The 14698-nt window shown below is 42.4% G+C and overlaps 1 protein-coding gene and 1 long non-coding RNA gene across 3 annotated transcripts in view; one reads left to right on the top strand and one right to left on the bottom strand.

The window, feature by feature from the left end:
* Positions 1-12687, bottom strand: part of ern1 (endoplasmic reticulum to nucleus signaling 1) — a 31631-nt gene extending 18944 nt beyond the window's left edge. For both annotated transcript variants that reach the window (XM_080857117.1, XM_080857118.1), the window contains exons 1-7: positions 12495-12687; positions 5370-5484; positions 3730-3763; positions 2923-2995; positions 2587-2659; positions 690-812; positions 329-430 (exon numbers count right to left, since the gene is read on the bottom strand). In XM_080857117.1, the coding sequence (XP_080713243.1) occupies positions 329-430; positions 690-812; positions 2587-2659; positions 2923-2995; positions 3730-3763; positions 5370-5484; positions 12495-12566 (592 nt within the window). In that variant the 5' untranslated portion in view covers positions 12567-12687. The remainder of the gene's footprint in view (positions 1-328; positions 431-689; positions 813-2586; positions 2660-2922; positions 2996-3729; positions 3764-5369; positions 5485-12494) is intronic.
* A 305-nt stretch (positions 12688-12992) lies between these two features.
* On the top strand, positions 12993-13988 carry LOC308379737. The gene is made up of 4 exons (XR_013969000.1): positions 12993-13215; positions 13324-13418; positions 13603-13684; positions 13882-13988. It is a non-coding gene; the product is annotated as an uncharacterized lncRNA (long non-coding RNA).
* Positions 13989-14698: the final 710 nt, after the last annotated feature.

Below are 14698 nucleotides of genomic sequence, written 5' to 3'. Positions count from 1 at the left end.
CAGAGCACCTAACTTCCCGTAGAGAGCAAGTCAGTGTGGTTATGTCTACAACTGCCGGACTGCCTGTGTAAAGGTCTTTAAGTTCAATGAGGATGTGTCCTACTAAGTACACAGTCTGATGTTGTGAAATGACAACGTCTGTGAAAGCATAAACCGCTCTAGGCTGCTCCGTCTGGAGAGTCCTGTCTGGGGTATAAGATCACCAGCTACTGATCAACTCTGGATTACAATCCAGCCATTCTCTCCGACAGTCCTTATTAAAGATGGAGAAGAGTCCTCATTAAAGGGATGTAGGGAGAGACGTGGTGGAGGAGGAAACTGCTCGTACTGTATATGGTGTCGTCATCAGGCCGGGTGGAGGCGTAATCAGAGTAGGTGGCGTTCCAACGCAGCTCTCGATTCTTGGTGTCGTACATGGTGATGGTGTACTCTAAATGAGAGACGAACAAATACAGAGAGTACTCAAACAAATGCCTCATTTATCTCGGAAGCTTTTTCAAGATGGGATGTTTTTCAAGTTTTTGTATACATCTGGATTTACAATGCCTTCACACGCAAGTGTGGATGTGAAAGTGGATGTTACTGTGGGTGGGGGTGGAAAGAGAGGCAAAAGACTGTGTGTGTGTGTGTGTGTGTGTGTGTGTGTGTGTGTGTGTGTGTGTGTGTGTGTGTGTGTGTCTACTATCTACCTGTGCGTCCAAGGAAAAGCAGAGAAGACGATGGGCAGAGCATCTCCGCAAAAGATGAGGTCAGGGTTTGCTGTTTCTCCCCAGTCAGCAGGTCAACCACATACCACACATCCTGCTTCTTGCCTGTACGCGCACACACACACACACACACACACACACACGCGCGCACACAAACATTATTGACTTTGTCCAACTCAGGCACTTCCACCAAACACCCACACAACAATAAAAAATAAACTCATAAACAACAAGAGCAATCCGAGATTTCTGACCTCCAGCAAGGAGGTACACAAATCCGGATTCAGAATCCGGATCATCCTGAAATTTTAATGGGGATGTCCCAGGACCAAGATCCACCTCTTGTGAAAATTTCAGAAAGATCCGCCCAGTAGTTTCTGAGAAATCTTGTCCACAGACAGACAAACGGACAAATAAATGAACGGACCCGATCGCATAACCTCCTTGCTGGAGGTAATGTTTCTTTGAAAGACACCGCCCAACGAGCAGCAGAGTCTGGCTTAAGCTCTCAGTTTATTTGTAATGATCTGAATGTTTATATAACAGACGGGAGGCCATCTTCTACTTCCAGAGATTAACCAACCATGAATGGGAAGCCGAGCGCCTGAGTACAACTGCTCAGCAGGTAAGAGCCGTTAACGTCTGACCACTTCATTAACATGGACAAACAGGATGCAGGTCATTATCGTCCCCTCAGCCCACACGTTGGGCCAACCGTGATAAGCAAACAGACCACACCCGTGGAAGCCACTCTCTTTCTGCTTGCCTAGGGGGAGTGGTAGCAGCAGACGGGTTGTTCTGGCTGGTGTGGCCAAAGAGGAACTACAAAAAAAAAAAACGCCACCGCAACGCCCATGCCAAAGGGGAAGTGTTTAGGTTGGCGCATGGTGGGCAGGACGGTCCACGCTGCACCTGTTGTGTCCAGTCCAGACCTCTGCACATTGATTGCGCCGGGCATGCAAGTTGTCAAGCACTGGGTCAAAAGAAAACTAAAGCTACTTCATTTATCAGATGCTTTCATGCAAAGAGAGTTACAGGACAGATGCACATCTCATTAGCATGTTTGCACACTGGGAATAAAACTACTGGAGACCTGCTGATAAAATGAGCCAGTCAGATTTAAATAGGTAGTTATAGAAGAGTAAATGGTTATGATGGGGCAGGAAAAATTATAGACCTATAAAAAAAATAACAGTCGTTGTTGTAGATTCACACGACACCGAGGTATTATTTCAAACACTGTGATTGAGAGATTGAGCTGGTGCACTGAGACGCGTTCGAAACAGCAAAACTAGTATACTATGAAGGGTTTGGACTAAACTTAAGTCCTTAGAGTGATAAACTTAGTATACTTTAAACGTTTTGGACTATACTTAAGCCCTTTGAGTGATTAACCTAGTATACTTTCAACGTTTTGGACTACACTTAAGCCCTTAGAGTGATTAACCTAGTATACTTTCAACGTTTTGGACTACACTTAAGCCCTTAGAGTGATTAACCTAGTATACTTTCAACGTTTTGGACTACACTTAAGCCCTTAGAGTGATTAACCTAGTATACTTTCAACGTTTTGGACTACACTTCAGTAATAAGGAGAAGGAGGAGGTGGTGACATTAAGCCAGGCCACTGTGCACTCAAAAGAGGCCGTTTAGTCAGAGCTCAGTACCTACGGCAGGCAAACAATGGTAGACTTTATCTGAATCCATCTGATGGCTCTGAGAGGGCGAGGCGACTGGCTGAGCCGGTGCGGTGCAGTCGTGTGAGGACTCCAGGGCTGTTAGGGTGTGATTCCTGAAGAGAGGTGGGATGGAGGGAGGAGAGGTGGAAGGGAGGAGAGGTGGGAGGAGTGGTTAAAGGGAGGGAGGGAGGGAACCATACCTGTGTAGAGGAGCCCATCTGTACTGCGGCAGGGTGAGGCCTGCACCAGCTCAGGGATGGTGAAAGGGAGTTTCTGCAAGAGCAGGACAGAACAAAAATAAATTAAAAAAATTAAAACAAAGCATGGCATCATATTGAAACGCTGCTATTGTGCCCTGCACTGTTACAATAACAAGCTTTAGTGACAATAACAAGCTTGAGACGACACAAAATGGACGGAGCATCCTGAGAATGGCTCCACTGCTTCCTCTGTGGGATGGAAACACTAGACACTGTGGGTTTCCAGAGAAAGAGGAGGCTGTTGTATCAGAGTCATCAGTGTGCACACGCTCTCACCGTCAGGCCCTCGTTGTTCTTCCCTCCCAGAGAGTACAGGCTGCCATCGTTAGGGTCTGGGAGAAATGCCGGCCTGCAAAAGAAAAAAGACAAAGCCTTAGACAATGACTGGCTTCTGTATAGCAGGACTACCAAAGACACCAGTAGTGTCAAGGTTGTACCATTTCCTTGCTCTTTGAAAACTATGGTCACTGCTAAAATAATAATAAATAAGTAACAGCAGAATATGTAAGGGACACATACTGGTGTATGTGTGTTAATGAGTCATCAGCACCTCTTTACATCCCCTTCAGACCCTTGCAATAATCAGATTACATTCATTCATAGATTATATGGATCCAGACAGCTGGCTATGGGTGGACATTTGTATGTTGTAATCAGGGTGAGGCAACTGTTAACATGCAACTCCAAGGCTATGTTGCTTGTTAACAGGGAACTTGGTGAAGTCTCCCATTATCTGTAACACAGTGTATAGTAGATATAACGGACGTTTGAGTGATGACCATTTTCAGACTTCTACATCTTTAGGCACATCTTGCATGATCATGGCACTTCTGCTCCTGCTACCGACAGGGCGCAGATGTTTGGCAAGAACACCACTGCAGCTAGCGCTTGCAGAAGCACAGCAATGGGGAACATATTTAATCAGAGGCGGCTTGCAAAAATGATTCTCTTATGGAGGATGAGAACAGGAAAAGAGATGCACGATCAGCAACTTGTGAAGTTCCTGTTTGGTATCTTGCACAATCACATATCTACGCACACACACACACACACAAACACATCTCTGCATACAAACATACTTACTCTGCCACATGCGTAGGGACCTGAAGAACAGGATCTGCAGAGGGCGGAGGAGAGGACAGGCTTTCAGTTAAGAATCCCACACATATCATATTCTGAGACAAAGACTGAGGTCCGAGAGCAGCTCCACTAAATGCTACAAAGAAACAAACACCAAACACGTCCTGCAAGTACCGCAAGAAAGTTTGTGCTTTTAGTGGCATGCATCCAAAATGCCACTGTGCAGACACATGGGACAAATAAAATACATGCACTTGCTGTTGGAACTCCAGAGGCAAACCTCCACCATCACAAATATTTGCATTGGGATGTAAGTGTTTACAAATCAACAAAGCATTTGAACCAGGTGGGGCTGAGAATGGCACCTGTGGTGAAAACAGACAAGCCTGCGGATACACAACCACGCTAATCGGCCCTGCTGATAACACCTTAATACTACACAAACAACTTCTGGTGATAGCACAGGCACACAAGGTCAATCAGTATGATGGTCCATCAGCAAGTTTACATACGGTGTGTGTGTGTGTGTGTGTGTCGGGGGGGGGGGGGTCTAAGGGCAACAGGTTCTTGCGTCAGGTGTGTGTGTGTGTGTGTGTATATTGAAGAGTCTCCAGGCTTTTGATCCAACCCTACAAGAGTGTGTGTTGTTCACACTAGAGGACTTTCATTATCTGAACAGAAGATACATCCATCTCTACCTCTGAAGAGTGTACGGTGGATGGCTTAGCCAGTGTGTGATAGACATCAAACTTATCCACATACACAGGGCCAGCTGCCAGTGCTGAAAGACTAGTGGAGCTGGAGCAGGTTGTCATGGTAGTTGGTAGTAAATATGTATACTGGACACTGGCTGGTCCATTATGTATTCAGGGCAGTGGGCGTTAGCTAGCAGTCACATAGTGGTGTTTAAGCCTGAGAGGAGATGAATGATGGAGAAATGGGGGTCTGACTAAGTGTTGCTCTTGGCCGCTGCTGCTGGCTTTAATGGGAGTCCATGTGTCCCCTTGCTGTACACCTGTAAATGATTGTTAGAGTGTTTGTGAGGGGGGAGGGAGGGGGAGGTGTATTTTACACTGGCATGGCCTTGCTAATCTTAATATCATGCCTCACCATTGCAAAAGAAAGAACCAAATTATCTGCATAGCATATACTGACAGAATTTGCTAACATAAGCCAGAAATGCGCTCTCTTTGATAAAGATATGCAGTAAGTGATAGCATATCTGTGCCACTCCTAACAAACTGGATAAGAGTAGCACATTTTGACTCTGTTATTGTTGGTGCACACACACTTCAAGTACTCAGGGTCTGAAAAAAAGAATCTGTGATTTTTTTGACAAAAGTGATAGGAGCTCCTTTTTCAAGACAGTGTAGTACAAGTTAGTGAAAATGAGATCAATAAACAGAACGAGGAAAGAAAACGGATCCTAGCTCGGGTATCCAATCAGCGTATATTCTGTTTTTATGACAATCACTTCCTTCTGGTGACAATAGGCAGGCTGGATGCAGTTTCCCATGGCTGGGACTCAGTCCACCCTGAGGTTTAAATCCCAATGGGCGCTCTCGTGTAACTGGGGTATTATGAACACAATGCGCTGGACCTGTGGGGAACAAATGTGTAACCGAGCCTCCCCACCTACTTACCTTCTTTCAGTGTCCATTGGATGGAACCCGATCTCTTGCTGACGGCGTGGAGGTTCCCGTCCAGCGTGGACACAAAGAGGAGGCTCTCTGGCAGCGACGCGGTGGCTCCACGACCCTGCGAGGAGGAGCACACATCGAACAACAACACTGAATGAGCATGCAGCCACACAAGCCCTTCTTCTCTCCACAGCTCAGAGATTATTAAGATTATTAGATTGTCATGAAGCAAGTGGACTCTGGCGCACTCGGACGCCTATTACCAAAAGCATTAGCACCTACAAAAGTAGCAACATTTTAATTTATGGTTTATTTTAGCCCCCGCCAATGTTATTAGGCCAGTGGGGCAGAAGTAGAGGTCTAGCATGTGTCATGATTCCTGACGGTTCAGTAAACAGCCATACCATCTGCACATGGCTGGATTTCCAGGACAAATATTTAGCAGAGTATGTTTAAATTGGCATGCAATTTACAAACAACTTAGTTTGACAGCTGTGTTGAACCAAATTATTTTTTTCCAAGGGAGAAATATGACAAATATATACCACTAATGTGACACTGAACAGTTTTCTACAAATCCACCAACACTATTAAGACTGCTAAACCTCTGCTTTCTTATACACTGAATGAACTTCACTGGATGCAACTGGGTTGATTCGAAAAAAAAAAAATCGATTATCGATTTTAAATCGATTTTGTAATTCAATTATTTATTTATTTAAAAAAAAAAAGTTTTAACACATCCATTTTATGTTGAAATGCAAGCTGCATCGACTATTGCATTGCTCATAGAAAGTCAATATTGTGACCATTAAAAGCTTTTTCTCTAATAAAGCAAATAAAGAAGGTAATTCGTCTGTTGATTTTCTTTAATTATCAAACACAAAATAGGAAGTGATTTTAGACTCTGTGTTGCAAACTCAAATGATTCAATAGTCGAAATGCATCGATAATCGTTTTATCGGTTTCGGATTGATAATTGCATTTCAACATAAAATGGATGTGTAAAAAAAACGATTATCAATTCTAAACCGATAAAACGATCATCAATCCATTTCGACTTTTAAAACATTCGAGTTTGCTACTCAGAGTCTTTGCTACACTTCCTACTTTGTGTTTGATAATTAAAGAAAATCAACAGATGAATTACCTTCTCTATTTTTTATTAGAGAAAAAGATTTTCCTTGTCACAATTTTGACTTTCTATGAAAAATCCAATAATCGATGCAGCTTGCATTTCAACATAAAATGGATGTGTAAAAAAAAAATAAAAAAAAATAAATTACAAAATCGATTATGAACTTCGAGAGAGAATCGTTTAGAGAGAATCGAGAAAAATCGAATAATCGATTTCCCCCCCACCCCTAGTATTTAACGATATGTTATTGGAACAACCTGGAACAGTTATTGGAACAACCTGGAACAGTTAGGCTCATAGTGTCTGATGATAAACAACTGCCTGTGCCCTGAAGACAGACATCACACAGGCTTGCAGGAGGCTCGTAGAGCAGAGTAGTGCAGCTGAAGAGGAGCACAGGGCTAGAACTCCACTGAGACCCTGCTGTCACCGCCACATGATGCAGAGGACAGAGGACAGCAGGGTGACCTCACAGCATGGCTTACTCTCATCCTTCTTCTCTTATTCTGGAGTCAGTTCTTGGGTTCTATTTGTCACACACCAGGTGCTGTGTGGGCTGACTGGGCGCGGGCCACATATCCCATGTACGCTCTAGCTCTAGCTCTCCCTCAAGGCTTTGGGCCCAGACACACTACAGACCAGACACCCACGGGGAGATATGGACAAAGACCAACAATAACAGGGTGGTAGTGGTGGCAGATGGAAAAAGAGATGAGAAGACACATATCCAAGCAAACCAAGCTTGAGAGATCGAAAAATGAGACGAAGAGAAAGACGAATATAGTGTGATGTATGGAGAATAGGGAACTAAGACACATAAACAGAAGGGGCATGTTCTACTATTTTTGTGGGTGAGCCTGTGAGAGGCCTTTTGTGGGTGTGGGGCAGAATAACTCTTCTGGCAGAGAGAGCGCTGGTCTTAGCTCACCAGTGGGCAGAAGGGTGGGGTATGCATCACCACTGAGAGCCGGCCTCTATTTCTCAACCTCGGGCTGAGAGCCAAACACTGGGCCAACGCTGCCTCTGGCCAGGAACCAGTTAGCTTCCACAAACGTTATCTCCAGGAGGGTAAAAAAAAGACCCCCCCCTGTAATTTCCAGCAAATCACTGGCCCTAAATGTACCAACACTACTTACAAAAACCCTTTGGCACTCAAGCCTTAGATGTGACAAATAACGCAGTTTGCAGGCCTCGAGGCAAACCCTCACATTCCCCTGAAACTCAGCTAAATAACAGGACCCACCAGGTTATTTGAAAAGAGAGGCGGGGGAAGCATATTGGGGTTATAAGGGAAAGGCAGTTCAAGCAGGCATCCATAGCCCTAGCTAAATGACTGAAGTTTAACAAGTCTCAACTGAATAAAACCTACCAAACTCTGTAAACTCTTGCTGGACTGCCCCTAACCTACACGCTGTAAGAGCTGACAACACTGAGCACCTGGACCTTCCCACTTCACGGCGACATCGTAAGGGCTGTTCAAAACAGGAACAGAAGATAACCTAGGCACCACTTTCATTCCCTGGCACTAAAAATGCCCCTTCTCACTTTCAGTAGCAAAAAACACTTTCATGTTCCGAAAGGCCCATCTGCGTCCCCCTGTTTTGAGCCAGGAGGCTGTGCCATTCGAATGAAGCTTTGTGGACTAGAACTGGGTTATATCGCTGCCAGAATGAGAAGAACAAGAACAAGCCCTTTTCTGTAACTTTTTAGATCAGAACGCCCTTCTCACAGCTCCAGTCAGACATTGCGTAATAGTGATTGCACAATGCTGTACGCCCAAAGATGTGAACAACAGTATAGCCACCCTAAAGACATGCGTTACTAGTGAAACAGGTTTCAGTCAATCAAAATCAGCATGTAGTTGCACATGACTGCTTTTGTATGAATCTTGAATAAACTATTATGTAGACACAAAAATATACATCTAAGAAACAACAAATGAGGTCTGTACATTGAAACTACTGGTGTGTGTGGGGGAGGTATTTAAGGATTATTTGTCTTAGCCAACAGCAGAAAAGCTTATCGAGACCATAACAAAGTATGTATGCTTGCCTGTATTCAAAGCTAATCTCAAAGGAACGTTTCTAAACTCAATCCCATTTTATGTAACCCAAATCTATTCTAGACTAGAACTAACCTATTTACTAGTTCTAGAAATCATGTAACCCTTTTTCATCCAGGTCAAGTCTGTGTAGCACACATACACACATATATTAACTTGTCAAAAAAAGTTTGGCAACTGTGTTTGGTCGATTATTTCCCTTTTTGTTAAAATGCTAATTGGCATTGTATTTCATATCACTGGAAAGCCTGTTTACCTTAACAATGATGTCCAACTTGTTAGGATCATGCATTTGTGGGATGAGAAGCACAGCTGTTTATGTGGGTAGCACCCAAGTAAAATTTGCCAAAATTCTCTATTCCCCTGTGGGTATTGATGCTTGTTTTGATTTGTTGAGTGGATTGGTTGATCTCTCGATCAGTAACAAGGAACAAAAAAGACATATTGGCAATTTTACACTTTATTCATTAAATACACCGTCAGGGAGAGAATGGAATGGCCTGCCATGAGTCCCGACCTCAAGCCAATTGAACACTTGTGGGATCAGCTTGGGCGTGATTTATGTGTTAGTGTCCAACACAACCACGCTAGCTGACCTGCAACGACTCCTGGTTGAGGAATAGAATGCATCCTACAGCAGTGTGTGACCAGGTTGGTGACATGCATGAGGAGGAGGTGCCAGGCTGTTATGGCTGCATACGGATCTTCCTCCCGCTACTGAGGCTCCTGACAGTGTATTAAATTAATAAAGCGTAAAATTGACAATATTTCTTGTTTGTTCCTTGTTACTGATCGAGAGTTCTCAAAACTCAAAACAAGAATCAATATCAACAGGCGAATACCCTGTTTAGCATTGGCAGAGAATTTTAGCAAATTTTACTTGGGCGCTACCCACGTAATCTGCTGTGCAGCTCATCCCACAATGCATGATCCTTACAAGTTGGACATCATTGTAAAGGTGAATAAACAGGCTTTCCATCGATATAAAATGCAATGCCAATAAGCAATGTAACAACAGATTAATAATTTACCAAACATAAATTTCCAAACTTTTATGTATATTTATGTATATATAATTCCTGCAAAACAATGGCCATTCTTGCCAATCTGAATGATATTATAGTAAGGGTATTCTATGAGCCTTTATTCAGTTGACACAAACTTAAAGTTATCTTGGTACGATCTGTGTGTGCAGACAGGTTATCATCACTAACACACCACTCCCCCAACCCCAGACTTATAGCAAACATTTTGTTTAGCATGGGTTAATCCTATTGGCTGTATAGTAGGGCTTTGACTTTTGCCAAAAAATCATATTCGAAGTTCGTTTGTTTATTAATATTAATATTCGAATATATTCGAATATTTATTAATAATAGTTTGACCATTAAATGCCTTCAGTAAGACCTATATGGTATAAAACTTAAGTTGTATATGTTTTGTCTACCAGAGGGCAGTGTATCAGTCAACGTCAATGAACTTTTAAATCATTTAAATTGAATGAACTGAAACAGACAGTTGTGATAACCAATCAGAATTCGAGTTGGCAACATTGGGGCAAGCTAGCAGGCATCACGTTGAACGTGACACGTACACATACTTTGATTGGATACGCACTAGTGCGGCAGACTGACGCAGTGCCTCAGGAAGTGCTCATTTTAGTTGGCGAATGGTGGTGGTGAATTAGCGAAAAAGGAAATTTAAGTTTATTTTCAACCCACAATGGCTGAAGGAGAAGGAGATATCGATCTGGTCGCTAATATAATAGAAAAGCCATTTTCAAGACGGACCTTTCAAGAAAAAAATGGATATCGTGAGGATCGTGTCAGTTTAATGTAATTGCTTTGCAGGTGGGACAATGCGATGTTTAGTGGACAAACTTGTTAAAGCTCACATAGGATACTTTCGGTAGACTTAATAAAACTTTGTAGACTAATCCCTGAAAATCGCCTTTTATTTTGAAGTTGTGACAGTATCCAAGCGATCATATAACTGAGAGTTTACTACTCTTAATTGTTAATACGGGTGTATTGATTTTAAATGTTCCGGAAATATTAATAAAGTCTGTTGTACTCGACTATGTTAAGGTGATGCAATGCTCACTTATACTGCCTTTCTGTATAAATATATGGCTCGAGAGCCATGGCATCATAATAATGGTATTAAGAGGTGGATTCACTCAGTTTAACTGTCGTGTAGGACATCGCTGAAGGCATAGTCGTGAAATGCACGGACCGCCACTGCCAATGACAGCCTTGCTAACGATCTCGCGATTCACACAACTTCATGCCTGAAAAAGCTTCGGAATCTGAATTGAAAACAACGCTCAAGCAAAGACATTTACAAAAAAATAATGCCCATAACAAGTTCGAATATTAAGGGCTGCCTAATATTCGTTTGAATATTTATTTATTTTTGATATTCAAATTATATTCGAATTTCGAAGTTCGGAGTCAAAGCCCTACTGTATAGTAAAAAAAAACTGCTTCACTTCTTCTTTTAGTGCTTACACATTAACAGCAGTTCAACAAATCAATGGATGAATGCCACAGCAAGGAACAGCCAAAACAAGTAGAAAAATATTTCTGCCCAATCCTCTCAGACAGTGCAAGGTTAACTGGGCCTTATTATGCCATTCAGAGGAAAAGAGCACTCTGTGTCAACACACCACCACAACACACATACACACACACACAGACACACAGACACACACATCAGTACTCTGGGCTCTGGGTGAGCGTCACGTGGCTGCCATCATAGAAGAGTTAGCACAGCACGCCACAGCCGTGCAGAGCTTTTCCGAGACCATGCACTGGCGTCCTGATAAGAGCTCAACAAATCACATGGAGCTCGGACCACTCTGGCCCTCGTCACTACGCACATCTGCTCGGGAACCACAGCAACCCATGCAGGTCACTGGGGCGCAGATGAGTCATTTGCCATGCAGCCCCATGTCCCTACTTGTTCCACTGCAGCGTCTGCATATAATCATGTAAATTGGACTAAGAGAGGTGCTGGTGGTCCATTTGGTTTGACTAACACAGAATGTGGCTGCTACTCCAGGCAAAACAAACTATTGCTTTGGCACAAAAGCATGAAGTAGTTAGGCCTAGCCCCTTGTCCATGGATAATAACAGGTAAATAACCATAAAAACAAGTAAACTGCTCAGAAGGGAGCTCCAAGCATTACAATATACGTTTTAAGTGAGATTTAGACTACAGCCAAAAAGTTAACCGAGTCTTTAAACTAAACTAAAGACTCTGTTCACAGGAGTGAGGCATAAACAAGGCCAGATGAAGACCCCTGCCCTGTCAGGTCAATGTAATCCACTTATCGCTCGATTAGGTGGCTTCACGAGGACTGTGAAAGTTGACGCAAATTTGATAACATCAACATTGTAAGATTACATAGTGTTCGAACCAACAGAGCTTATACATAACGTAAACTGTATAAAATAGTTAGGATAGAAACTTCTAAAATACAACACATTTGCATTGTTTACAGTGATCTTACGTTACCATATGCTGAAAGCGTTCACTTAATGTTACTCCCCGGATTCTAACATTGGGAAGCCGTAAAAATGACTGGGTTGCTTTGGGTGGTGTTTGGAGGAGGATGACAAGACAGACAAATATGTCAAGCAAACCCTTTAGTTTTTGCTAAGATTTCCATATAAGCGAGCTGGCCAAGTTCCACTCAGGTGATTTCTTCAAAACGTTTAAATTACTTCCTGGCATTGACCACGATGTAACGTTGAGTAGTAAGCTTTGTTAATGACAGATATGTGTATTTAGCTAGGACCGTACACTTAAGGTGAATATATTTAGATGAATAATGGACGCGTTAATTGCCTGCTTTTCGTTTACTCTCTTCAGCATGACTATTTAGCTAACTTAGCTGGCTAGCAATTTCACAAACCATTCTTACCGTTTGCGGCACGATGCAGGAGATCAACGTGAAAATGCACCATACAAGGGCGCGACTACACACTCCCCACATGATCTTCCGAACAGCAGGCCAAGTTCATAAATACAACGAAAACTTTGGTAAGTCAAATACTGCTCAAGACCAGAATCACAAATTTTTAAATTGCGTCTTCCTCCATGCTGTTTGTGTTTGTGTAGCCAGCTTGTCTGTCGCCTGCCTGTACTACTCCGTCTAGTCCTTTCCTGTTGGCGTAGAGGTGGTATGTGACGTCACCCGATGTAGGACGCAGAGAGGTACATTTTCTGATAAACTATTTCTCCAGGATCTTAAAAATATTTCTGTTCAAACCCTACATTAATTTTAACTGTTCAGAGTGAATGTAAATTATCTAGATAGCATACATATTTTAGGATTTTGCAGCACAGTACGCGCCGGAAGTGCGTATCCCTTAAAATAGGACGTTCCATTTCTCAGCGCACTTCTTCAGAGAATTTCGCAAGAGTGCACGTGCATAGGTTTGGTAGGGCTTTAAGTTTGCTAGATGTCCGTAAAAAAAAAATGTCTCTCACAAACGTTAGGCGATGGACCCGTATCGTTTTATTTGTGATGAATGTACTAGTTGGCCACAGTGGTAACATTAAATTAATGGATAGGGAAGGGTCCTGTTCATGAGTTTTTCCCTACAGAAGCAATGTCGCTGAAACGGCACGCTGGTGAATTGGTGAGTTTAAGCCGAAAAACTTGATTGCATTATGTATGACTCCTTGATACATGTGTAATGTATTATTTGACAGTGACTGCCCACTCAATCGTGGTGTTTTCGTTGTAGGAAAACTGCCTTGGGTGGACACCGTAATACTTCGCCATGGCACGTGGTCGACAGCATGGCCTCTGTAATAGAGGAATGAGGCTAAGGACGCCAAGGTGTGACATGGGTTTAATATTTGACCGTTTCAGTTTTAAGTTCAGAATGATGTTTGATGCGTTAGACTTCTGACCTACGATGAAGTTATCTTTAATCAATTCACTGACAATGAAATGCCTTTTTGTCCTAGTAGAATTTTTCCGTGTAACTACTTTGATTAAAAACCGTTGTCTTTGTTTGCAGGGGTATGAAGTACATTGTTTCAGACTGAGAGGTGCAGATCAACCTACTGTCTCCAGACATGCAGAGGCCTTCAAACGGAAGGGTATGTAGTCTCAAGCTGGCACACTTAAATGAAAGGCTGAACTGTAGTCTTAACCCGCAAGTCAAGAGTGATGACATTGAATGCGTTAGACTTCTGATAAACCGTGAAGTTACTTTCTTTCACTGACCTGACTTTAGTCTGTAGGGGGGAAATGGATTTGGTGCCTTCACGTGATTTGACGAATACTTATTTTTCAGGATGGACAACGGTGCGGAGTATGGTGAAGATATGAAGACTTTTTTTTTTTTTTTTTTTAACATGTTTTGTAAAACCAAACCAATAAATTGACTTTCAAACATGGCAACTACTTTGTCGTTATTTGAAATACGTGGCACTGCCTTTGAACCTGTGTTACCCTTCCCATGGTTTCATAGGCCAAGCTGCAGTGCAACAGTAAGTGCTCTTGTTATAACTGGGGCTTCTTGGCACTTTCACCAAGTTGCTCTTTTAAGAGCAAGCTACATCTATATATGTGCCTTGACCTGTGTGGGTTATTTTTTTCTGCATCTGGAGCAGATTATCGTCTGACTTGTATTGTAATATTACTGTTCTGCTCAGTCCAGGCACATGTGGTGTTCCCTCTTTGAGTGTGTGTGATTTGGTAAGTCTCCAGTTTAAAGAGGTAGATTTACAGATTTACGCTGAAGTTCTGATAGACTCGAGAGAAATTACAGCTAATTCAAAAGAATGTTTCACCCTTGAATTTTGATGCAGAATGATAAAATATATAATTGATGGCCTATACAGATCTGCCTACACTATCAGATTAAATATCAATTGCTGTTATAGTAAATTGTGAACATGTCCACCTGATGTGCTTTGTATGTAGGGAATAATTTGTAGATGTATATGGTTGTATTTTGAGACAGCCTTGTGCAGTTCAATACTTGTGGTATTGGTCAAAAATGCTCCATGTAAAAGGTTAGAAAAGACAACTCCAACACTGAAGCAAAAGATTTTTAATATGTCCCTCGTGTCCAAGCTGCCATGACACAAAAAAACACCATAAATAAA

The sequence above is a fragment of the Sprattus sprattus genome (assembly GCF_963457725.1).
Source record: "Sprattus sprattus genome assembly, chromosome: 18".
Classification (NCBI taxonomy): domain Eukaryota; kingdom Metazoa; phylum Chordata; class Actinopteri; order Clupeiformes; family Clupeidae; genus Sprattus; species Sprattus sprattus.
Note: the sequence above shows the minus strand (reverse complement) of the source record. Positions and strands in the feature narration are given on the sequence as shown.